Genomic DNA, 27,573 nt, shown 5'->3' on the forward strand with positions numbered 1-27,573 from the left:
ATAATTTAAACAATTAAATGTCAAGAAAGATTGACATCAGAGTTAGAATGTGGAATCAACTCATTGCAGCTGCACTCTGCAAAGCCATGTTAGAAAGGAAATGCTAGCAAGTGATCAAAACTTAACTGCAAATTGATTAAAGGTGTATTTGTTTATCTAGGAAACGAAGTGTCTGTCATAAAGGGGATGGATTGGTCCTGTGGTCATCAACAAAATAGAGATGTTTAGGCAAACATCTGTGAAGATGCCACCCAAGCATAGCCTATCTCTGATTTTTGTGGCCTGGCATCTCTATAGTGGATGAGGGCCCCTCCGGCTTCAGGGCTGGTGAGCGACTTCTTGAGGTTCACTATTTTGAATCCTGAGAATATAATGCTCAACAATAATAATATTAATGGTTGCTGATATGTACTGAGTGAGCACTTAACTATGTCAGACACTGCTTTTAGGATTTTGTGCATAACTCATTTATAAAACTCTTCGAGGTATATATATTATCTCTAATTTACAGATGAGGAAACTGAGGAACCGAGAGTTTGGGTAATTTGCCCAATGTCACAGCTAATAAGGGATTAGAAGCTGGTTGTCATCTCTGGTACTCTGATTCCACATCTTATGCTCTTAACCATGGCCCCATGTAAGCCACCTTCTGATAGCTGGGCTTTCTGTGTAGCTGGTCCACAGAGAATGCATGGGTGGCTCTGCCACAGCAAGAGTGGAAGCTAAACCAGCTTAAATAAATGTTTATTTATATCTGCAGAGTGTGAAAAAGAATTTTGAGCCAATATTTTAAATTTGGAGGATGTTATGTAAATACCATGCTTTTCTTCCTTTGCAAAATGTGAAGACCTGCCATTCTAAGACCACATTTCCAGAAGGCAACAATTGGCTGGAACGAGACTAGCCTGAGTTCCCCATTTCACTGCAGTCACCGTGATACCAAGGTTGCGAGATCGTGGCCACATAGCTCGTGGGAGATGGAGAAATAATTCCCTTCTACCATGTTAAGGAGAGGAAGTCAGACTTGTACTTAACCCACATGACTTATTTGTTAACTGTCTGGGCTACAGAAACACCTGGACCGCCCCCCATTGACTTTCTCTTTGTAAATTAATAAATTGGCATTTTGTACTAGTTCTTTCAGTTTCTGTGATCTTGGATAATGTAGGGCCATTCCCCAGAGCTGGGTTTGCTTTGAGCATGTTGATGAAACCTGTTTATAAGCCTGCAAAGATGAGGATGGTTAATTCACCAAGATAGGGTCCACTGGATGAAATTTCTGGATGCCATCTGCCACCTTTGCGAATCCTCCTGTATTACCCTGCAGCTTACACCCTTAACATCTGAAGGTTTATAACCATTTAAGCTGTAGTTAATCTGAACATCAGTGGACGATGAGGGCAGGGAAACTTCTTATCCATAGAGCCAACCTACAGGTCACTTAAACAGATGGGAGTGGTAAGGGGCTGGGCTGGAAGAAGAATCCAAGGTTCTGTTTCTGGCCAAACATCTGTCCTGAGACAAGACACTTCACCTCGTGGGCTTCAGTTTCCTCATCTGACAATGGAGGAACTCAATTCAGTGATGTCTCGGGCCCCTGTGGCACTCAAGTTTTTTGGTACTTTGGCAAAATGAAAATCATGCATGGATATATTTAAACAACAGCAAACAGCCAAAAGATATATTGTATTTTGAAAGAAAACTATGTATACTGCATGATTCCATGTATATGATGTTCAAAAATTGGCAAAGATCACCTACGGGATAGAAGTCAGAATGTAGTTACCTTTTGCAGGGGTGAATTGACTGGGTGGTGCTAAGAGGCAGCCTTCCAGGGTACTGGAAATGTTTCATATTGTTCTGAGAGTCAGTATCATGATGAAAAATTAATTTGCCGGCTTTGAGCTCACTAGTGAGTACATAAGGTGTTTTTCCCTAGAAAAAAGGAAAGGAGGGAAATGGAAGGAAGGGAGGGAGAGATGGAGGAAGGAAGGAAGGAAAGAAAAGAGAGAGAGAGGGAGAGACACACACATACACATACGCTAAGACATTGAGGGAGAGAGTGAAATCATTTTATGGCCTACTGTTCTGTCAACAGCATTCCCCAAAGTGTCTTTCTCGAATGTTGGTCTCTTCACTGTTGCTGTCATTAGAGATTCTCCTCAGAAGGAGTGAGAAAGGCTGAGTGATACCAAGAAAGCAGGTACTGCTTACGGAACTTCTCAAAGACTTTAATGGACATTATGGCCCCTCAGGAACACCATCACAAGCAGCATTTCCTACACTTATTTGACCACAGAACGTTTTTTGTCTCAAAATATCTCTTAGGACTGCTGCCCTTCAGGATTCCAGTTTGGGGGACTATTTGGAACATGGGCAGCAGCTGTCAGTATTTCCCCTGTAACTCTTGACCACATGCCTTGGTGGCCGATTAAATATAAGAGAACCTTGAGTCAGTAAACAATTCCTTTCAATGTTTGTTAATTCTATTGTTAGAATACTTTAAAGCAGCTTTATTGGAAACAGAGAATACAGTTGCAGAAACTTCTAGACAAGCCAGTTCTCAGAAGCATCATTCCTCTGGAGAGAAACATGTCAGCTGGTTTGCAGTGTCAGTTGTCATAGCCTACCCCCAGGGGAAAATGTGCCACCAACACTCTAACACCAAGTTCACTCTGATGTATGGAAATTGAATTAATATCCAATTTTGTAAATACTGTAACCAGACTGGCTTGTCATCTCAGATTAACAGTGGGCTTTTTTCTCTCTTTTTGGGACAGGATAAAAAATGTCAATACTCACTTCTCCAAGAGGAAAGGTAGAAGTGGTTCATTGCCGAAGAACAGAATCGCAGGATATTTGTTGTATCAAAAACCTCATTAGAAAATTTACCCAGAAGCTGTTTGGAAAGCTTAATGTCATCTATCTTCTGTAAGTACATAGCTAAATAAGCTGAAGAATGTTTATCAATTTTAATACACATCTGGAAGGGACCCCACTCCTTTGTCCTATGTGTGGCTTATGGCGAGGAATGGGCAACAAGAAAATCTGCCCTCCTGAGCAGGAGATCTTTGGGAACCTTTGAGTTCTGTAACAAGCAAATTGGAGAGGTTTCTCATGGGTTTTGGATTCAGTTAAACCTGGGTTCAAATCTTAACTGCCCCACCCACTAGTAGAGTCACTTGGGGCAAGTTAATAATATTTGCTACCAGTTTTGAGAATTATTTTCAGTCAGGCTCTGTGTTTTGTTAACTTCATTTTATTTAATACTCTGACACTTCTCTGAGGTAGCCTCTATCATGTCCATTTTAATGATGGGAAAATGGAGGCCTGCCAAGGTCAAGCAGTTAGTAAGTGACAAAGTCTGGATATGTTCTTATCCACTGCTGTTAAAATGTTCTTCTAAACTTCAAAATATGCATAGATTTTTTTTTCTTAAAATGTCTTTTTATCTTCCTGTTTGTTTGTTTGTTTTGTTGTTTTGTTTTGGACACCCGCATAAATATCCTTTAATCTGTTTGTAATTATTTATATTGAAAAAGCTAAGAGATGGCTCAGTATTTTCGATTTCATAAAGCTTCATATTAAATACAATTGGAATGTTTAAACTAAGACCAGCCTAATACATTAAAACTTGTAGTGTCTGATCAGCACACTGATGAATGTAATACATATTGGCACAGTTTTGTTGGAAGGCAGTAGGGCAATATGTATAAAATGCTTTAAAATGTATATACTAATGAAATGATTTCATTTTTTGGCATTATTGTGGATTAAATACATTAATAATATTCTCTGGATGGAAAAAACATGTTGATACACATACACACACACACAAATAAGTACTGTGCAGAGAACATTATCAAAATGAAATCAGAAAATTCAGGAGAGCAACTGGAACCAATGCCGCTTTCTCCTTTAGTATTTTTGCTGCATTCTAGAAAACTCATGCTTCTGTTTTGACAGCTTTGCAAAGAACAGAAGATAAATATTCCCTCTACCTAAGGAGGGAAGCATTAGATTCTTTTGTGTAAAACTGGGTTGTCCATTGTAAGGATGAATGAGATATAAGCCCACTGGATAAAGTAGATCGTAAGCAAAATAGCTTGTTTCAATATCGGCATGGAGTGAAGCCTCCTCCAGGAATTCATAAGCGTGTATTGATTTGAGGTTCATATTAATTATCTCTGTGGTCCCAAAAAGCTTCAAAACTTCCCAAATAATGAATGCATTTTTAGACAAAAATTGAGTTAGTTTATCAGTAGACTCAATAAAGGAAATAAAGTGGAGAATTTGATTAAAGTGGTTACAAGTTAGTAGAATGTCCAGAAGACTGGCTTAAATAAATACCAATCAGGTCTGAAGGGATAGTTTCAACTCAGACTATAAATAATAACAGAGAAAGTTCCAAGGAATATGAGCTCTTAGTCAAAAATCACAAATATACAAGGAAATATATATCATTAGTGAGAACCAACAACAAAAATATCCAGCAAAATCAGACTCTCAAAGGCTTCAGGTATTAAACAAAGAATATAAAATAACTGTGCTTACTCTGTCTAAAGTGAAAAGATAAGTCTTAAAAGATCATATAAATAAATGAGGCTTGAAAAAGTCAAATAGACCATCTAGAAATGGAACTGTAGTTGAAATTGAAAGCTCAGTAGATGAGTCAAACATCATAATAGACACAGTTGAAGATAGAAGTAGTAAGGTGGTTGATCAATACAAATACATTATCCAGAATTCAGCACAAAGAGACACAAAAAAATGTGGGTAGGCCATTTAACAATTAAGACTACAAGACTTCTAAAAGTAGATAATAGTACTTGGAACATCAGTATTTGAAAAGATGATGGTTGAGAACTTTCCAGAATTGTTGGAAAGCATCAATTCTTCAATCCAGAAAATGCAATGAATCCCCAGACAGGATAGGTACACAGAGAAATCCACAACTAAGCACATCATAATAAAACAGCGAAACACCAAAGCTAAAAAGAAGATCTGAAAAATAATCAGAGGAAAAAAGACATTACCTGCAAAGAAGTAAAGATTAATAGGTGATTTCTCACTAGCAACAATTGATAGCGAGAAGATGGTGGACTATTTTCTATATTGTTGAGAAAATAACATCAACCTAGAATGATATACCCAGTGAAACAATTTTTCAATACCTAGGGGAAAATAAATGCATTGTCGACAAACAAAAACTGAGTTTACCATTGGACTCTGAAATAAGGAAATGCCTCAGAATATACTATAAGCAGAAGAAAGATTATCTCATCTGGAAAGTCAAAGATATAAGAAGGAAAGTAAACAAAAATATGAGTAAATATGTGGATGAATCTAACTTGTATAAGGCAACAACTATAATATAACATATATACATAATATATATAATATATATAATAACTATAATAACCAGTTTACTATAGGTATTAAATATAAATAATAAATTATAAGACATAAATAACTTAGATAAAATACAGGACAAAATAGCATATAAATTGGAGGCACATGATTGTAATGAAAGTACTCTTAAGGTATTATTTGGGAGGAGGGTGTAGCAGCTAATACACAAAAGTGCTCTTCCTCCTTCCCATGAACCACATATCCTGCTTTATGCCCTCATGTCATTCCTTCTGATACTGAATTAAGGCTGGCCCTCTGTAACCAATAGTACCAGGAGAAGTGATATTTTATGACTTCAAGAGGAGATCATAAGAAGTCTTGCAACTTCCACTGAGTCTCTTGGAATGCTCCCTCTCAGAGCTCAGATGCCATACTGTTAAATGCTTTACTCACATGGCCACTTGCAGGTGCTTCATTTGATAGCTTCAGCTGAGATTCTAGCCAAAAACCAGCTGCTAGCCATGTGAGTGAGCCATTTTTAACATTGAAGATGTTGAGATGACTCCAGCCACAGCCACAATTAGACTGTTACCACATTAAGAGACCCCCAGCAAAAACTGCTCAATTGAACCTACTCAACCCACAGAGCCATGAGAGATAATAATAAATTGTTTTAAGCCACTTACCTTTGGGGTGGTTTGTTACATATCAATTGATAACTAGAACAGAGAGTAAAGACTTTGGTAGGAATATATGTTATATGGCTAGAATAATCATTAAAAGGATAGGCAGTGAAATTTTAACTTCTGATCTATAGACGGAAATAGAACAAGAAATTTAAAAAAACCCTGAACCTAAGAGACGGCAAGATGGGAAGAAGAAAATAGAAACAGAAAACATAGGACATGTTAATCACATAGTAGGAAGACAGAAACAAAATTCAAACTATTTCAGTAATCACAATAAATGTGTTCGGACAAAATTCTTCTGTTAGGGGCTGGCCCGGTGGCTCAGGCGGTTAAAGCTCTGTGCTCCTAACTCTGAAGGCTGCCTGTTCGATTCCCACATGGGCCAGTGGGCTCTCAACCACAAGGTTGTCAGTTCGATTCTTCCACTCCCACAAGGGATGGTGGGCAGCGCCCCCTACAACTAAAATTGAACACGGCATCTTGAGCTGAGCTGCCACTGAGCTCCCGGATGGCTCGTCCTCTCAACCACAAGGTTGCAGGTTCGACTGCAACTAGCAACAGCAACTGGACCTGGAGCTGAGCTGCGCCCTCCACAGCTAAGACTGAAAGGACAACAACTTGAAGCTGAACGGCACCCTCCACAACTAAGATTGAAAGGACAACAACTTGACTTGGAGAAAAGTCCTGGAAGTACACATTGTTCCCCAATAAAGTCTCGTTCCCCTTCCCCAATAAAATCTTAAAAAAAAAAAAAATTCTTCTGTTAAAAGATAAAGATGGGCATATTGACTAAAAACAGAACAAAGCAAAAAACAGTCATATTTTATATGTAAGAGACACACTTAAGATGCAAAGGCACAGAAATATTTAAAGTAGTGGGAGGAATAAAAAAATCTCATTAAAAAGTCTAGTGTTGCTATATAAAGAGCAGACAATACATACTTTAGGGCAAAAAGCATCCCTACAGATAAAGAATGTCATTATATAATGATAAAAGGTTTAGTTTTTGAGAGAAGTATGACAGCTTTACACTTGTATGCTCCTAATGGAACAATCCTGAAATAAATAAAGCAAAAAGTGATAGAACCAAAAAATGAAACAGACATACCTACTATCATAATTGGAGATTTTAATATACCTAATATAATTGGGAGACCAAGTAAACTAAAAATCAGTTATGATATGAAAGATTTCAACAAGAACACAAAGAATGTGACCTAATAGACATATGTAGAATATTGCACCTAATTATTAGAGAATATATACTCTTGTCAATTATACATGTTTCTATGTATAAGAATTGAATTCCTCTTAAGCCATAAAGCAGGCTTATGTATGGTTGGTATCATACATAATACGTTCTTTGACTACAATGTAATGGAGTTAGAAATCAGTAACAAAAAGATAAACACTCATGTTTGAAAAATTTTTAATGCAATTATAAATAATATGGGTCAAAAAAGAAAAATGAAAATTGGAATATACTAAGACTTGAATAAAAACTAAAATATGTTTGCATATTAGGTATATATATGTATGTAAATATGAGTACATACTATGTGTATATATAAAATAAATTTTCCTTTTGTGTACTGCAGCTAAAGCAGGTGTGGGTGTTTATTACATTACAGGCTCCCATGCTCCCCTTTTCTCCATACCTCTGCATTCTTATCCCCATCTGCTGTAGTCCCCACTTTTTAAATCTGGGCTGGGCCTCTGACTTACCCAGTAGAATGTGATGGAAGTTGTGCTGTGCCAGTCCTAGGCCAAGCCGTGAGATGGCCTGCCAGTAGGGCTAGTATGCCAGTAGGGTAGTATGAGGTGTCCAAGGTACTCACTTCCAGGTGCTGAATCCACACCAACTTAAGAGTGAACGCCTCCTCCAATTCTGAGGCCCGAGAGCCTCTCCTGCCTCATCCTAGTCCCAGGCCTGCCTATCAGAATTCAAGTTTGTGTTCTTGGGAGCCTTGCACCACCAGGTAGAAAATCTGGCTACTCTGCTGGAGAGGCCACATGGATTTGTCACATGTTATTTAACTCTATCAGCAAGGGCTGGAGTGGGTCTCCATAGTTATACGCGTTAATATTTCTGTGGTAAATAGTAGGAAAATTCTCTAAGTGGGATAAAGACTGTAGAATAATCTCATGTCACTGTAGTCTGATTTTGCTACCAAATAAGATATAAGATAAAGTTCTGGTTTTTAGGGACTTGGGGATTTTGACTGGGTTGGATTTATACCTGTATAAAAAACTTCATGCCAAAAATTTGAAAATGTAGATGAAAAGTATAAATTTTTAGAAAACAGAGTTTCCTAAAGTCAACTTCAAACGTGATTGAAACCCATTAAAGAAATTGACTCAGTAATTTAAAATCTTCCCACTAATAAAATAGCAGGCACAACTGCCTTTACATACCAGTTTCACCAAACATTCAAGAATTAGGTACATCCATAAGTCCCAAAAGAATGAAACGTTCTAGAAACAGAAAGACAGAGAACACTCCTTAACTCACTTTATGAGGCTAGCATAATTGTAATACTAAAATCAGATAAGGACAGACAAGAAACGAAGATTAATAGCCAATCTCCCATAGAATGAGAATTGAAAATTACATCCAGTCTTGTTCATGAATATAAATGTAAAAATTCTAAACATAACATTAGGAAAGGAATTTAGAAATACACATAAAAGACACTATACCATGACCAAGCTGGATTGATCTCAGAATTCAAGGTTGTTTTAATATTAGAAAATTGATTAATTCACTACATTCCCAGGAGAAAAATTATATAATCACCTCAATAAAGAAAAACATTTGATAAAATTCAACATTTATTACATAAATCTTAACAAAATAAGAATATGACAACTCCCATATCCTGCTAAGGCATCTATAAAAACCTTTAACAAACATCAAAAATAATGATGAAATATTAAAATGATTCCTTTTACTATAAAGAACAGGCTGAGGATGCCTGTTGTCACAACTTCTATTTAACATTGAGCTGGAGATCCTAGCTATTGCAGTAAGAAAGAAAAAAAGAAATAAAACAAAAAATGTTAGGATTCAAAAGGAAGAAACAAAACTTATTTTTTGCAGGTGATATATATTCTCTATGTAGAAAACTGGAAGGAATATGTAAACAAATCATTAGAATTAATACATAAGTTTAAAGTTGCTGGCTATGAAGTCAAACAAAAGACAGTTGCATTTTTGTAGATTAACATTGAATGCTTAGAAATCATTTTTCAAAAGAGACTATTTACATTCATGCCAAAGAATATAAAATACCTAAGGGTATTTTACCTAAGGGTAAAACTGACAGAATAACTCCAAGCCCATTGTGGGGTAAACTATCAAACCTTATTGAAAGACATTAAGGCAGACCTAAATGAATGAAGAGGTATAACACATTCTTGGACATCAATCATAAAGAGGTCAGTTAGCCCCCTAATCAAAATCCTAACAGGATTACTTGTTGAAGTTGATAATATTAGAGTAAATTTATATGGGAGCAAAGGGCCAGAACACTGAAAGAAGAAAAATAAGAAGGGGAGACTTACCCAACTAAAGACTAATTGTAGGTATAGTGATTAGGACAGTGTGGTAATGGTCAAGGAATTGACAAAAGACCGATGGGACAGGGTAGAGATTCCAGAAACAGACCTGTACATACTTGGAAATGTGATGATAACAAAATCAGCATAATAGTAAAGCCAATGGGGAAAAGATGTACCATTCAAAATGGTGCTGAGACAATTGGTTATCCATATGGAAAAGAGAGTGACTGTAAATAACAAACTCATGTCATCTAAAAGAAGATCAATTGGGGGTGAATTTATGACTTAAATGTGAAATAACATCTAACTGATGACAGAATCGCCTAGATTCCAAATTCATTTATCCAGCTTCCTGATGGATGTCACCCTTGGATGCCTAGTAGGTACTTCACACCTAGCATGGTCATCACCTGCCTTCAAACTACTCTGCCCACACTTTCCCCATCTGAGTAACTCCAGCAACTTCATCCTTCCATTTGCATGGCCCAAAAATCTTGGTGTCATCTTCGCTCTTTCATTTACATCCTATACCAGGAAAGGCTGTCAGCTCCACTTTCAGAACACATCCAGAATCTGGCATCTTCTCTCTACCTCGCTTCTACCACCAGCATTCTTGCTTGAGTATTACAACAGCCCCCTAAGTGGTCTCTCTGCTTCCACCTTGATGTCAATTCTTGCCCATACCCCCTCCCACAATAGCCACTGTCACTATTCAGACACATTGGATTCTGTCATGCTTCTGCTCATAACCGTACACCGGTTTGCCATCTCCCTGCCATGATGTGATGCAGAGCCCACTCTTTTCCTTTTTGATCTCATCTCCCTCAAGCTACATTGACTTCCTTTATTTTTTTCTGGAACACCCCAGACACACTGGTGCCTCTCCATCACAGCTCAGATACTACCTTCTCCTGAAAGCACACTACACACACACAAGGTACATCCTCTCCCCCTTATTTTTCTCCATAGCAATTGCCACCACCTGATACTCTACGCATTTTAGTTCTTTAAAACAAAATGCCTGCCTCCATCCACTAGAATATCAGCTCCATGAGGGCAGGAATTTTTGCCTGTTCCCTGCTGTATCCCCAGAGCCTAGAGCAACACTTAGAACACCTATTTGGTAGGTGTTCAATAAATGTTTGTTGTATTAATGAATGAATCTATTACTAATCATGTGACTATGTATAAGTCACTTAACCTCCCTAAGCCTTAGCTTCCTTATCTGTGAATTGGACAGTTGTACCTAATTTACAGGATGAGTGGGACAGTGGAAATAACTGTTACATCAGTGGGGTACCTACGTAGTTCCTAGGAGGTGCTCATAGTTTTCCTTTTCCTCTGAGTCTGCCTGGAAGAGAGCAGGGACTAGAGTTGGGCAGAGCTGAGCTTTTTTATTATTCTCCTTCCCTTCCCTTCTCAGCACCTGGGCAGCCATAGAACAGGATGAGGCACTACTTTATGAGTGCAATGGAATTCTCTTCCAAATATACCATTGAAAGAAAACAAGCTGCAGCATGTCGTGTGGAGGGAGGTGTGATCACATCTGAGGTGGGGAAGTGAGTGGCAGAGATTCAAGAGTGCTGGGTGGGAGGGGTGTGCTTTCACTCCTTTAAGAATCATTTGAATCTGTACTACCATGGAAATGAATTTCCTTATGTAAATAATTTATAAGCCTAAACTTGTTAGCAAATGTGCAGTTCTGACTTATCCCTCCTGGGATGAGGGATGTCACAGCCTGCGCAGGAGGGCAGACGATTGTGCTGTGCATGTGATCACCAGTTCTTCCTCAGTCTCCAAGGGCCCATCATTTTCAGGGATACTCAAAACATGGAATGTAGGGTCGGAGCGGGATTACAACTGGGGCCTTTCTACAGAATTTTTTTAAAAAATGCTTCCACAAATGTATTTTCTCAAATTCTCTACATGGTCACATGCTAAGTACCTAAAATTACTGACAGCTGGTTGTTTCTGGAGGTGAGCTTGATACCCCTGCTGGGTCTTGGAGTGGCAATACGGGTACCTCGAATGCATGTGTTTAATGTGTTTATGTATTTTCTGAATTGGCAGATAGGAAAGGTATAACATGTCATGTGGCAGGGAAATAATGAGATTATTTTTTTAATGTTAAAATGGGATCCTTTTTGCAAAAGGTTGTGACCTACCTTAGAAGCCAGCATATTTTCAGAAATAAAAGTAAATTTACATTTTCATTAATATCCTGGAGCTCCCGAAACAGCTGCTACCCAGTCCCTGGAATCTTTCATTTTTCATGTTAGGTAACTTCCTATCCCCGTTCTGAGCCGACCTCGAGGCTTAGAGTCCTATTTTATAGACATTTCTAAAACTGGTGGTTTCTCTTCTAGTTTATTCAGTTTCATTTTATTGACTGCTGGCTGGCTCAGTCACAGAGAGAGAGGAATGAATAAAACTTACATTACCTAAAAAACCCTGCTAAATTTTAGGGGAGAAAATGAGCAGGTTGGGCATAACAGATGAGTGGCGAAAGGGGCTAAAAGAATCAGCCATGTTGAGTGCAGATGTCACCGTGCAGTGAGGGGGATGGGAACGATGACGGCTGCAGTTCCCATGACAGTGCACTGGACGCAGAGTTTTGTGTTATTCATGCTGCTTAACAAAGCAGAAAATGGGGACACTGTTTCACCAAGCTGCCCATCAAGAATAGTTAAATAAAATGACTTTGGGCTGAGCTTGGAAAATTTCCTAAACCAATTGAATAAGTGAGACATTGCTGTAATGAAAATAACTCTGATTTCTACTGGTGAATAATATCTTTGAGCTTTCGTATATTTGGTGTGAAATATATACGTGTGTGTGTGTGTGTTTTAATAGGGCTCCTTTGGTTAGGATTTGACTTTATATAAAGAATAATTTTAAAACGCTTTATATAAAGAATAATTTTAAAACACTTTATATAAAACACTTTATATAAAGAATAGTTTTAAAACACTTTATATGAAACACTTTATATAAAGAATAATTTTAAAAAATAGCTTTAAAAACACACCTTCTCCTTCTACTGTTTTCTTCCTCTCCCTTCTTTGCTTCCACGATGATTTTATGTTTTCTGTAGTGGACCTAATGGGTAAGAGGTAATGAGAAGTGGACATTATACATACAAAAGGATAATGCTACAAAAGTTACTTTTTGCAGTCAGCCATTTGGAAATTGCAGTGCATTTTCCCATTGAAACAAAGTTATTCATGACTGGCTTTCCAGGCCAACCCACAAAAACCTATTTAATCTATAATGTCTGTGTGGTATAGTACTGTGCTAATTGTAATATAGAACCCAACCACCATCCTAGGTTCCCATGGATAAATGTTTTTCAAGTTCAAATTGGAATTCCCGGAACACATTTCTCTTGCTTCCCTGAGGGGATTGCGGTTGCCCTCTCCCAGCTCTTGCCCACTTCCTCCTCTACCACAGTCATTGTCATCGCTGACATGTGATGGGCGGGTGCCCTGGGCATTTTCTCATCTGGATTAGAGTGAGGACTCTCGGTATGAAGTTGTAGGTCATGGCTCTGGGGCAGGGGAGTCAAGAGGTCCAGAAACTGGAGGGAACCCAGGAGTGGAATGAAGGTCAGGGCTTCAGTGAATCAGACTGGAAAGGTTGTGGGGGCTGCATCCTCCTGCTTATAAGTCCTTTGTATGGATACTGTATTCTTGGGACTTGAGGGTAGTTTGTTGCCTTTTTTCCGCATGATAGCCAGTGCTCTGGTAGAGCCCTTGGGCCCAGTTTTCCGCTGGGGAGGCCCCTGCTGTGGGATGTGGCTTCCTATGAGAGGGAACAGTGGCTGTAGGTGCTGAGATCAACATCCCAGCACAATGTTTCCTGAAGGTACCCATGCCTCTGGTGGTGCCTACGGTGATTTGACTTGATACCTGTACAAGAAGTTTTTGTTTTAAATGTTATGTCTTTATTTTTATAGTTATATTTATAGCAAGGGATACTGGCTTTCCATTTATGAGAGTAATGTAAATTTCCTATTAAAATGTGCTTATTTAAGTCAAAGTGAACCATAAAGAAAAAATTAGAACAAGAAGTGCATGTATGTGAGAGACTATTCTTTGGTGAACAGCTCTAGTAAAATGATACGCCGTCAAGTGGGAAAAAAGCAGGTTACCAACTGTATGGGTTGTACAATTCCATTTTCAGAAACACACAAAATACATTCAGTATATAGCTGCCCTCAAAAACAAGATAAATCTGGACAGACGGACACCAAAATATTGACAGAGGTTGGTTATGTATGGGTGGTGGTATTACAGGTGATTTTTCCAATTATATTTTTCTCTTCTTGATTGTGAGTGCCTTCTATTTTTTTCTTTTCGTTTTTTTAGGATTTTATTTTATTTCTTTTAATTAATTAATTAATTTATTTATTTTTAAGGAGGTCACAGCTCACAGTGGCCCATGTGGGGATCGAACCGGCAACCTTGGTGTTATCAGCACCACCCTCTAACCAACTGAGCTAACCGGCCAACCCAGTACTTTCTAATTTTTTGCACTGACAATACAATACTTTTCTTATAAAAATGTAACTGGAAAGCATATATAACTTTCTCTGTGCTCCCCATTGTCTCTTCTCCTTCAGTTATATGTTGTCTTCTCTTCTGGTCTCCTTAATAAGGAACATGGGTAACTTCTACCTTCTTTGTTTTTTGAAGAAACATTTAAATCTTTTTTCTCCAACTTAAGATACTAGTACATTTCACTCAGCTGAGAAAGTGAAAATTGCATTTCAGTTTACACACAAATGGTTCTCTGAGTAGTACACTATAGCTCTTCAAGTCACTGCTCTTGCTGTCCTGGCAGGCCACACGATAGGTTAGCTGTTGGGCGGGACCACCGAGACATGCTTTTGGACCAGCCACCAGGATAAGAATTGGAAGACTTGCTTCTCCTTCATCGTCTTTGTCAACTTTCTGGGTTCCCTTAAGCTTAAGCAAGAACCCCTCAAGGTTTCCATTTCTACAGCTGGGTCACATGACATTGCAGATGCTCAGATTCCATAAGAATCAATTAGCTCAAGGTTTGGAGAAATTGGTTAAGAATGCTGACAGAAGTGGAGCTCAACTTAAGTTTGCTGCACAGCAGTGACCAACTCATCCTAGTTTGCCCAGGGTTTTTCTGGTTTTAGCACTGGCAGTCCTATGTCCTGGGCCCCTCAGTGCCGGGCAAACCAGGACAGTCAGCCGTCCTAACTGTACAAGTTTAGGCTAACACAGTGGCACTGGCAACATGGAGAGGACAGGGAAAACTATACAGTCAGACAACTTTCCCAGCCAGTGTCCAGGGGAAGGGTATCATAATACAATATGATATTATATCATAAATATAATACCTTTCTAATGAAATGTAAATTTCCACAAAAATTTAGTTGATAGTACCAGATGCCCTGAAAGATCTATTTCAAGTTTGCTGTCACATTGTATCTGCCTCTTTCAATGGTTATCATACCTTATACCATGGTTGCTAAGGTTCAGTAGCCAAAAGGGGAGAAAAATGACATCCTCATCTCACTTTCAGTAATCTTATTTATATGTGTAATGTTAATCACTTCCACAGGGAGAAGGCAAACCTTGCCATTACTGTCTGCAACGACAAGGAAGAGATCATGGCTCAAGCCACCTTCCTGGACTACCCCAACTGGAATGTGGCCAAGCAGGATGACTGGGTGTCTGTGCTCCAGGAACTTGACAGCGCAATCCCATGCACGGTAAGGAATCAAGGAATCATGCATAGTGCCTATTAGAACAGCCTGGATTTTGAAGGAAAACCCTGTGGTTATACACATGTCATATATATATATGAGTTTTGGAGTGAGCAGTTCAAAACTCACAACAGAAAGTATATGACATGATGACAGTTAGAAATGAAGTTAGCTGGTGGGGAAGAAAAGTGGGTCTGAGAGCAGGAAGCCAGAGGGAATAGGAAAGGGTAGGTAACATCCAGGTCAGACAGCTGCTGGCTAGGCCTAGGTCATGCTTTGCTGCTGAGGACTGGGAGCAAGGCGTTAGTGGCAGTGTCAGAACAGCTGCCTTCCAGGTCTCCACACTGCTCCAAGCATCAATGTCCCAAGTCTTGGATATGTTGGGAGGGCACTGCCATCTACATATTTGCCCCTGTAATAATGACAACAGAGCCTCAGATTCATGTCACACTGTAATTTTCAAAGTGCCTTTATGGACTCTGGCTCATTCAATGTCTTCTAGCTGCAGGCACATGATAACTTGTTGGCTAATAGGAGCCAGGTCAGCAGTTACCAGGGAAAGGGCCTTAGTAGCTGGTGCCACGTCTGAGCTCTCCCTGTCCTCAGCCTGCCAGAGCCAGGCCAGCATCTGGCCTCAGTTGCTGTGGAGAGCCAGAGGCTGTGACTGTGGGCAGCACACCTGCCTGTCAGTGGAATTCAACAGCAGGTCCCCAGAGTCCTGAGGAATGTCCGCTGAGTGCATGCGTTCACCTCCCGCATATGCAGGCGTGCATGCACCATACAGACACGCACACTGGGCACGTTATCCAGCACTTATTCAGCTAGATGGTGCCTTCTCTTTGTCCTCTATGCTCTTCTCTACCTCACTACCCTGTAGACCCAGTTACCTTTGTCAGAAAAATTATCTCAAACTTGGAAGTAGACCAGAAAGATTCTTTCAGTCAGTGCTTGTACCTTTGATTTTCTATTGACTGGGCTATTTTACTGTTCTGTAGGAATAGTGATTAACTTGTTGATTTTTATCCATTTGAGATATAACTAATTTCTAGTGGTGGAAGAGGTAACATCAAAGGTTGCAGTTTGTTGTCCAGTAGGACATTAACTATTTTGTATCTTACCCAGCAATCTTTTACAATTCTTTCATTAAGTTGCCTAAAGTAGCCAGCTTCTCAAGTGCAGTGAATCATTCTTATCATCTCGTTGGTCACCTCATTATTTGATGGGTTGAATAAATCTCTGTTGTATTCATTTTACGTTTGCATTAGGATCATGATTTTACCATTATTCATAAATACTTTCCCCTTTGTTCTTTTTCTTGTTCTCTTAAAGATTGCTTCATTTTAAACTATTTCCTACAGTAGTGTAGAGCTTAGCTGTCCAGTACGGTAGCCACCAGCAGTAAATAGCTATTGAGCCCTTCAAATGTGGCTAGTCTGAACTGAGATGTGCTGTAAGTACATCAGATTTCAAATACTTAGTAGAAAAAACAGCGTAACATATCTCATTAATAATTTTTATATGGATTACTTGTTAAAAATGATAATTTGAATATATGAGGTTAAATAAAATATATTAAAAATTAATTTTACCTGTTTAGTCTCTTCTTTATATCTACTAGAAAACTTAAAACTACATATGTGGCATGCATTTGTGGCTCAAATTATTTTTCTATTGGACAGCATTGGGATAGAGCCTTAGGCTTAATGTATTATTACCTATTCCAGGGGTATTTATAACTGAAGTAATAATTTTTGTCTTAAAGCTAAAGAATAAATCTTGAATTACAATATTTTTGATGGAAGAGAGAATTTGGGAGATAAATCAGCCAAGTAATAAGCCATGTACTCCTAAAGCTAGTCCTGTTTGAAATGTTAAGCAGATGTTAAGTAAGGTCGTTATGGGATTTAGATGACTTAGTACACGGAGAGTGCTTACATCGGTGTTGTCATCTGGACTTTGAGTCTGACTCTGAGAATGTTGCACAAAACAAGCCATTGGATTCATAACGTGGCATCTGTCTTCCATCCTTCAAATTCATAAGAGACTCCTTCCCTCATGTCACTTGAATAGAGAGGCAGCTGCTGACTCAAGAGCCCCTGGAAAGGGTGATTGTCTTTCCCTTGGCATAGACACTCCCGAGGACAAGACTACTGAGTTAATAATCGATTTCACTCCCCTGCAGGTGCTTCCCTGCCCACAGACTGTTTGTGAGGGCACGAAGATAGGCCAGAATTCGTTTCCTTGAATAATTTTGAGCTATGAGGACAGACGAAAACAGTGAAAACAGTCAGTCAGAAAGCTCAAACACTGCCTGAGTGTCTCATCACTTTAGACATAAAAAATCATCCACAAACACGGGCAGCTCTGTGTCTGTGGCCTTGCCACTCCTCTCATCAAGAAGTGGAATTTGTGTCCCCAAAGCCCTCCTTGTACCTCCGACCCTGCTGTAACATAGCCCAACTGTTGACTCAGCCTTTCGTTGTGTTCTGTTTTCTTCTGCAGCCTCTGAACACATTGTTCATGCACCTCTTTGTGGCTGTGAGTGAGTATTCTGTTGGCTGCTGCAAAGAGATTATTCGGTGAGTGGCTGGCGCCTTGCACACAGTGACTTGGGGGGTGGCAGCAGCACTGTAGACAAGACACTTTAATGCCAAAATGACACGAAAGAGACCAAGTGGATATAAATGTCCCTTGGTTCCAGGACCACCACGAATGACAAAATCCACGAATGCGAAAGTCCCTTATATGGAATGGCATAGTATTTGCACAGAACCTATGCACATTCGCCCATATACTTTACATTATCTCTACATTACTTATAATACCTAATACAATGTAAATGCTGTGTAAATAGTTATACTGTATTGTTTAGGGAATAATGACAAGGAAAAAAAATCTGTACATGTTCAGTACAGAGGCAACCATCATAGGCCTAACTACATAGTACACATTAGCAACAATGTAAGAATTTTAAAAAATGTTTTCAATTTGTGGTTGGTTGAATCTGTGAATACAGAACCTGTGGATACAGAGGACTGACTGTCATTTAAAAATATTTTTGAAGGACATGAAATTCTTTGACGTGTTAAATTTGCTTGTTACTTATGGCTACATTAAAGTATTTACTTTGAATAGCAGTGATATTTCTGAAAGAAAAAAACAATCTATTTCTTTGAGTTGGTGTTCTCTTCAGCACACATCTTTAACTACATACCTGTTTGAGACAAACAGGTAGTGTAGTTATTTTAAAAATGTATTTGTGGGGGGAAGTAGTGGAAAAATAAAGAGACGCAGACTTGGAAGGTTCTAAAAATAGTTTTCTGCAGTCTTATCTTTAGAAATGTTCATTAACATGACAGACTACAGAGCTTCCTGAATAATATGGTGCATCGAAATATGATCAGCAGGACTGCCAGGTGATGACGATGGGCCTCTGACAGCCTGCACAGACATTTGGGGGTGGTGGCCTCAGCTTTCAAGTCAGTCACTTTGTAATGTCACACCAGGCCATCCAGATGCCAGGTCAAAGGTTAATATTAGCAGAAATCTGGTGTGCTGCAGAACATGGCACGCTTTATTCTCTCAACGTCCATGGAACAGATAGAAAAGGGGCCGTTTGGAATGCCGGAAATATAGAGAGGAAAAATAAATTGCCTTGAAGATGTTCTTGCCTTTGCAGGCAGAAAACAAAAGAGCACATGTGGTTGTATGAATACCTCATTTTTTTAGTGAAGGCATTTGTCTCAGTCAGGTGCCAGCTAATGAGATTGCTTGTTTATTAACACGCATCCTCTCTTTCCCTTGCCAGGACCGTGTTTAAGGCAGTGCCAGAACTGCACTTCATCTTTCTCATAGTGCCATCCTGCATAAGCCTAGGTAAAGTCTACTCAACTATCTCCCATCCCCAGTTGCTAATATAGGAACTTCATGCTTAAAGGAATGGGAAATAAGAATGGTTTCCAGTTCCTAAATGTATAATGTGCCTGTTTGATTATAACAATTAAAACATTGTTTAGAATTGAAACTACATTTAATTCTGAAGTTCTAAAGTTATTCTTTGGTAAAATGAGGCCACATTTCTTTGTCTCTGATTTAGGCTCAACTCTCATAACTGTGTTTGACCTAGTGGGGAACATTACGAGTCTGACCTATGACGAAGACTTTGCCGTGCATGTATGTCACAGGCACAATCATTACCCTCAGCTACACATTCGTAAAGCCAGGTAAGGTTGGATCAGGGCCTTTTATTACCTAAGCTTTATCCTGACAGTTACCTTATGAAGAGTTTTTAAATTGCCAGTTCTTACTGTAAGTGGCTATAGCTTGGATTAAATTGTTTTATAATACCCGTAAGCATTACTTCATTTGAAGGTATGTCGAGTCCCTCTTGACCTCATTTGTAGAACTCAATATCTGATGAAACTCAGGTGGTGGTGCTCAATGTGCCAGCAAAGTTGTGCATTTACTACTTACGTGTTTCTGAAAACACACAGTCCTTGATCCCACACTGAGTGAAAGAACTTTCAAACAAAACCAACTTAAAAATGAATGTACGTATTTAGTTTTCCTATAAAGCCCACCTATTTTCTGGCATTCAGTGGATGAGGATTCTATTGATCCCAAACGGGAGTTTTTCAAGTTGAAGTTCTTTAATATCAATGGCCCACGTGACATGCCCTGACGTTCAGCAATCTAAAGCAGACGGCTGTGACAGATTCTATTTATCAAAGGTGGCCACAACACCATCTTCCACCCCACAAGCTCTCCTACAATGTCGCCTTGCCACTGCTCTCATCAAGAAGTAGGATCTGTGTCCCCTCTTTATCTGGGTGGATTATGACTTTTTAAAACTTTTTAAACCCACACCGCGTGGTAGAAGGGATGCTCTGTTATTTGAGAGTCTATAATCATTCTGCCTGGTTCTCTTGGAACTCTTGCTCTGGAGGAAATGAGGGGAAGAAATCTTACTGCCCTGAGACCACCGTGCTGGAGAGGCCACATGTTGGCACCAGAGTTGACAGCCTCAGTGGGGCTCCCACTGACAGCATTGGCTGCCAGCTGTGTGAGTAAGCCATCATGGATGTCCAGCCAAGGAGAACTGCCCTACATCTGCAGCCCAGCCAACATCTGACTGCAGCCGCAGGACAGACCCCACATAAGGACTGCCCAGCTGAGTTCTCCCAGATTTTTGACTCACAAAGTTGTGAGCAAAATAGAATGGCTATTCTGATATGAGTGTATATGAAATCATTTCACAAGGGTAATTACTTGGTTTTATCAGTGAAGAATAAATTGTATCATTTTGGATCAACCATTACCATATTTGCTGAGTGCTGGATTTCTGTAGACAGTATTGTATTTAAATTTTAAAAACATGAGAGCCTACAATTTACCAGACATGTAGTATTAGAGAGTAATTGTTAAGAATTTGTAATAATGACATCAGGTAAGTGTAGATTCTAATCTTGGTTCTGCTACTGACCAGATAGGTTAACTTAAAAAAGGAACTGAAATCTGAACTGACTGATCACTACTAATGAAATTGAATTGTAATCAATAAGCTCCTAACAAACAAAAAGTCCTAGACCAAAAGGCTTCATAGGTGAATCTTACCAAACATTCAAAAAAGAATTAACACCTATTCTTCTCAAACTATTCCAAAAATGTCAAGAGTTGGGAAGGCTCATTTTACGAGGCCCCAAATCAGACAAAGACATTACAAAAAAAGAAAACTATTGGCCAGTGTCCCTGATGAATATAGATGCAAAAATCCTCAGCAAAATATGAGCAAACTGAATTCAGCAATATATTACAAGGATCATAACACTATGATCAAGTGGGATTTATTCCTGGTAGTCAAGGTTGGTTCAATATCCACAAATCAATAAACGTGACTCACCATATAAAATGAAAAATAAAAATCATATCATATCAACAGATGCAGAAAAAGTGTTTGAAAAAATTCAGCATCCATTTAATAAAAACTCTCAGTAAAGTGGGAATAAAGGGAACATATCTCAATATAATAAAGGCCATATACACTAAACCTACAGCTAATATACTCAATGGGGAACAATTAAAAGCATTCTCCTTAAGATCAGGAACAAGACTAAGATGTCGATTCTCACCACTTTTATTCAACATAATACTGGAAGTCCTAGCCAAATGACAAGAAAAATAATTAGAAGGCATGTAAATTGAAAAGGAAATAAAGCTCATTACTTGCAGATGACATACTATATATAAAGAAGTCCAAAGGTTCCACCAAAAAACTATTAGAACTGATAAATGAATTTAGTAAAGTAACAGGATACAAAATTGATATTCAGAAATAGGCTGCATTTTTATGCACAAATAATGAACTGTCAGAGAAATTAAGAAAACAATCCCATATACAATTGCTTAAAATAAAATAAAAACGTAGGAATAAATTTAACCAAAGTAGTAAAGGACCAGTATTGGAAAATTATAAGAAGTTTAAGAGATGAAATAAAGGAGATACAGATAAATGGAGTATACCATGCTCATAGATAACAAGAATTGACATCAAAATGTCCATACTACCCAAAGCAATCTATATATTCAATGCAATCCCTATTAAAATTGCAAAGACATTCTTTACAGACCTACAATAAGTAATCCTAAAGTTTATATGGAATCATAAAAGACCCCAAATAGCCACAGCTTGAAAAAGAAGAAAAAAAAGAAGAAAATCTTGAAAAAGAAGAACAAAACTGGAAGTATCACACTACCCGATATCAAACTATATTATAAGGCCATAGTAATTAAAACACCATAGTATTGTCATAAAAACAGACACATAGATCAATAGAACAGAAGAGAGAGCCCAGAAATAAACCCATTCCTATGTGGTCATTTAAACTATGACAAAGGAAGCAAGAATACATAACGTTGTAAGTCAGCATATTTAATAAATGGTGCTGTGAAAATTGGACAGATGCAAAAATAATGAAACTGTACCATCTTCTTACTCTAGATACAAGAATTAACTTAGGATGGATTAAAGACTTAAATGTAAAGTCTCTAAAGACCTAGAAGAAAACATAGGCAGTAAACTCTCCGACATTACCCTTAGAAATATTTTTACTGATATATCTCTTCAGGCAAGGGAAACAAAAGAAAACATAAACAAATGGGACTACATTAAACTAAAAAGGTTTTGTGGAGCAAAGGAAACCAGCAACAAAACAAAAAGACATCCTACTAAATGGGAGAAAATATTCACCAATGATACATCTGATAAGGGTTAATATCCAAAATTTATAAAGAACTCAGGTAACTCAACACAAAAGAAACAAACAATCCAATTAACAAATGGTCAGAGGACCTTAATAGACACTTCTCCAAAGAGGACATACAGATGGCCAATAGACATATGAAGAGATGCTCAATGTCACTAATTACCACAAAAAAAGCAAATTAAAACCACAATGAGATATCACTTCATGCCTGTCACAATGGCCATCATCAATAAATAAGCAAATAACATGTGCTGGTAAAGATGTGGAGAAAAAGAACCCTCATGCACTGTTAGTGGGATTGCAAATTGGTGCAGACACTATGGAAAGCAGTGTGGAGATTCCTTAAAAAAATAAAAAATGGAACTAACTTATGACCCAGCAATTCCATTCTGGGGTACTTATCCACAGGAATCCAAAATACTGGTTCGTTCACTGCACCTCTGTGTTCACTGCAGCGCGATTTACAATAGCCAAGATATGGAAACAACCAAAAGGTCCATCAATAGATGATTGGATAAAGAAATTGTGGTACATTTATAAAATGGAGTATTACTCTGCCATAAAAAAAATGAAATCTTACCATTTGCAACATCATGGATGGACCTAGAGGATATTATGCTAAGTGAAATAAGTCAGACTGAGAAAGACAAATACCATATGATCTTATATATGGAATATGAAGTACAAAATAAACAAACAAAACAGAAACAAATTCAGACACAGAGAACAAACTGATGGTTGATAGATGGGAGGTGGGTTGGGTGAGAAAGGTGAAGGGACTAAGAAATACAAATTGGTAGTTACAAAATAGTCACAGGCATGTAAAGTATAGTGTAGGGAATATAGTTAATTATATTGTAAAAACTCTGTACAGTGTCACATGGGTACTAGACTATGGGGTGGATCACTTCATAAATTATGTAAACATGTAACCAGTATACTATGCTCCTGAAACTTATGTAAAATAATATCAAATGTCAACTGCAATTTTAAAAAATATTTATAGGGATAAAGTACAGCATAGGGAATATAGTCAATAGTATTGTAATAATTATGTACAGTGTCAGATGGGTGATAGACTTATTGGGGTTATCATTTTGTTAGTTATATAAATGTCTAACCACTATGTTGTTTTATTACACCTGAAACTAATAAAATAGAAAGAAAGAAAGAAAGAAAGAAAGAAAGAAAGAAAGAAAGAAAGAAAGAAAGAAAGAAAGAAAGAAAGAGAAAAAAAAGAAAGATGGAAAAGAAGGAAAGAAGGAAGGAAAGAAGGAAGGAAGGAAAAGAAAGGGAGGGAAGGTCATTGGTTGCCTCTGGTAGAGAGAAGAGTGAGACTGAGAGGGACATGTTGGAATTCTTGGGTTCTGTAGGTTGGGGTGTATACAATGGTCAAAACTCATCAAACTGCATTCTTAACATCTAAGCATTTTTGTATATGGTATTATACCTCAATGAAAAAAAAACAATTTGAAGGGAAAAAAGCTTCACAGAGAAAGTGGCCTCTGAATCTGGTCAGAAAGGATGAGTCAGAGTTCAGTCAGAGGGACAGAATGAACAAAGGATGGAAGCAGGAAAGCACCTGGAATATCTATTACCAGGCAGGTAGGCAGGCGTGGCTGCTGTTCAGGGTCTGGGGAGGAAGAGCAGATGCTAGATAACAAAGGAAGAACTGTAAAGAGAAGGCTTTATCTTGGAACCAGCAGAGAGCACTGAAGAAGAAATGCGTGATATGGGCTGTGTGTTAAAAGGTTTTCATGTGTTCTGTGGCTTATAGGGGAGGAGCACACAACAGTCAGGCCAAGAAATGATACCAGCTGTAACTTAGGTAGTGACAAAAAGATCCAGGTGGGGAATGGATCTGAGAAAATGCACAGATGCAAAGTAATGTTTGAGAGGGAAAGTGTTATCTGGATGGAGAAGTAAAGGATGAAAGTGGGTTAATGATGACTCAGGGTTTTGGGGAGATGGTGGATTCATTAGGTCAAAGTAGAAACAATAGTATTAGATGTACAAGAGAGAGTTGGAAATATAGGTACTTTCATGAATGAGATCATGAGAATAAAGGAGATTGTCTAGTTGAAGGGGAGATTTTAAAGTGAAAAAAACAGGACGAGGGCAGAATATTGAAAAATGAAAATGAGCTATTAATGATAATAAGAAAGAAAACTGGAAGAGGAGAGGAGTTTTACAGAAGTCAGAGATTCTTAAGGTGGCAGACGATGCAGGGAAATCGAATAATTTGAGTACACAAAAAACAGGTCATTGGGTTTGGAAATTTAAAAAGACAAAGATAAGGTGAATAAAATTAATGAACATCTAGCCAAACTGACCAAGGGAAAAAAAAGAGAAGACAAATCACCAATACAGCAATAAAAGAGGTGATATTACTGCAGATCCTACAAACATTAAAGGGTAGAATATTACAACTCCATAAATTTAACAGTTTACGTAAAATGGGCCAAATCCTTGAAAAGCACAAACTACCAAAACCTATTTAAGAAAAATTAATAACTTGAATAATTCTACATCTACAGAGGGTGCCAAACAATGTGTATACATTTTAAGAAAGGAAGAAACTGTTAAAATTGTAATACTCAATATATATTGATAACAAAAGATGAATACAAGTCACATTTGACTTCTGCAATTACAAGAGTGCTCAAAGAGGTTACCATCAGCGTCCAGACACTTCTGATTACAGCGAACTGCTGCTTGAGCAACGTTGACCAAAGTGTCCACTTGTATACATTTTTTGGCACCCCCCAGTATTAAAGAAAAGTTAGGTGAAATTTGGATAAGAGGGAGGGGCCTGCCTGCCCTTACTTTGGCCTCACCTGTAGACTCCAGCTCCAACCCTACCCCATCCTGATTTGCTTCTCTTTATCTCTTGTTTTCATGGCTCTGAACTCTGCCATCCCCAGGATTTAGGCCTCAGCTTTCTTCCAATCTCATCCCTTTGGCTTCTCTGTGCCAACGTTGGCCACTCAGTCACCAGTGTTCTCCCTCTGGCCCTTTGGTTTGGGGTCTGGTCTTGTCCTTCCTTGAAGGGCAGAGTTGGATATTGGTAATCAAATTTTAGTAATTTTGATGAGTAATTTAGTAATTACTCAATTTAGTAATTAAGCTAAGTAAATGAGAGGTAAGGAAGTGAAAGCAAGCACTGCTCTTTTTTTGTTTGTTTTCCTTTTTTTACTCACTACTCTTTAGAGAAATTTAGTGATGAAGAAAATAATGACAGGGAGGAAGATATTGAACATTTTGCAAACAATATGAAGTGATTCCATTTTTACTCTGCATGTAGAGCATTTATTTTGCATTCTGAGATCAAGACAGCATGTGTATAAAAAAAGATTATCAAGGACTAGAATAAGTTCAGATACAAATTATCCATTTACTTTAGGACAAGAGAGAAAAAAATTCCTCATAGAAAATTATTTTTCTGTAGTTTCTTCTTATGCATAGCTTAATACTCACATTATAATTATCTTTATAAAACCTTTTCATCATGATACAAATACAGAATACAAATACAAATATAAATATAGAAGCCAGACATATTCCGAAGAAAAAGAATTTTGTGAAATAACATTTCTAATTAATTCTCTCACACCTTTCAAATCCTCCTTCCTGATTTATGAAGTTTCTCTTGTTAGTATCAGCACAGGTAAATAGACTCTCCTGCCCTTTAGGAAATTATATTCTTTAAAGAAGTTTTATTATAAAAGTATCCACAAGTAGGTGGTTTTTAAATTATGTTACAAGACATTTCCATAAATGAATTGTTTAGGATTTTGTAAATAGTCTAAACAATTGCTGTACTTTTGTCTTTATTTCATTTAAAAATCTCATTTTTTCTGCCATTTGCTAATTAATTTGAGGGATGCATTCATTTAATAAAACAAATTATATTTCCAAATAGGAAAAAAGTAAAAATTACTCATTATTTTATCGTATGTGAATATATAACTACACACACATGCAAATACATGCACGCATTCTTTCTCTACATACATAGTCATTATCATATGTTCCTTTTTTTTAATTAAAATTTATTGGAGTGACAATTGTTAGTAAAGTTACATAGATTTCAAGTGTACAATTCTGTATTACATCATCTATATATCACATTGTGTGTTCAGCATGCAGAGTCACTTTCTTCCATCGCCATGTATTTAACCTTTTACCCTCATCTACCACCCCTCTTCCCCCTTACCCTCTGGCAACGACTAAACTATTGTCTGTGTATATTAATTTTTCCTTTTTTTAAAAAAATTAAAGTTTATTGGGATGACAACTGTTAGTAAAGTTACATAGATTTCAGGTGTTCAATTCTGTATTACATTATCTATATCTCACATTGTGTGTTCACCACCCAGAGTCAGTTCTCTTTCCATCAACACGTATTAGACCCTGTTTACCCTCTTCTACAGCCCCCCTCCCCCCTTACCCTCTGGTAATCCCTAAACTATTGTCAATGTCTGTGAGTTTTTGTCTTGTTCATTTGTGGTTTTCAGTTTTATATGCCACATATCAGTGCAATCATATAGTTCTCTACTTTTTCTGTCTGACTTGTTTCGCTTAGCATTATAATTTCAAGATCGATCCATGTTGTCACATCTGGTACTATTTCATCTTTTCTTACTGTCGAATAGTATTCCATTGTGTATATATACCACAACTTCTTTATCCATTCATCTATCGAAGGACATTTTGGTGGTTTCCATGTCTTGGCCACTGTAAACAAAGCTGCAATGAACATTGGAGCACACATGTCTTTATGGATGTTTTCAGGTTTTTGGGGTAGGTACCCAGGAGAGGGATTGCTGGGTCATATGGTAATTCTATTCGTAATTTTTTGAGGAATCTGCACACTGCCTTCCATAGCGGCTGCACCAGTCTGCATTCCCACCAACAGTGTATGAGGGTTCCTTTTTCTCCATGGCCTCTCCAATGCTTGTTAATATTT

At 38.0% G+C, this 27,573-nt stretch overlaps 1 protein-coding gene across 2 annotated transcripts in view; it reads left to right on the forward strand.

Annotated features, from left to right (window-relative positions):
• Positions 1-27,573, forward strand: part of CFAP61 (cilia and flagella associated protein 61) — a 325,115-nt gene that overhangs the window by 931 nt on the left and 296,611 nt on the right. For both annotated transcript variants that reach the window (XM_081034409.1, XM_081034410.1), the window contains exons 2-6: positions 2,781-2,931; positions 15,198-15,348; positions 17,845-17,921; positions 19,151-19,218; positions 19,439-19,565. In XM_081034409.1, the coding sequence (XP_080890535.1) occupies positions 2,789-2,931; positions 15,198-15,348; positions 17,845-17,921; positions 19,151-19,218; positions 19,439-19,565 (566 nt within the window). In that variant the 5' untranslated portion in view covers positions 2,781-2,788. The remainder of the gene's footprint in view (positions 1-2,780; positions 2,932-15,197; positions 15,349-17,844; positions 17,922-19,150; positions 19,219-19,438; positions 19,566-27,573) is intronic.

This window comes from Rhinolophus hipposideros (assembly GCF_964194185.1).
Source record: "Rhinolophus hipposideros genome assembly, chromosome: 22".
Taxonomy (NCBI): domain Eukaryota; kingdom Metazoa; phylum Chordata; class Mammalia; order Chiroptera; family Rhinolophidae; genus Rhinolophus; species Rhinolophus hipposideros.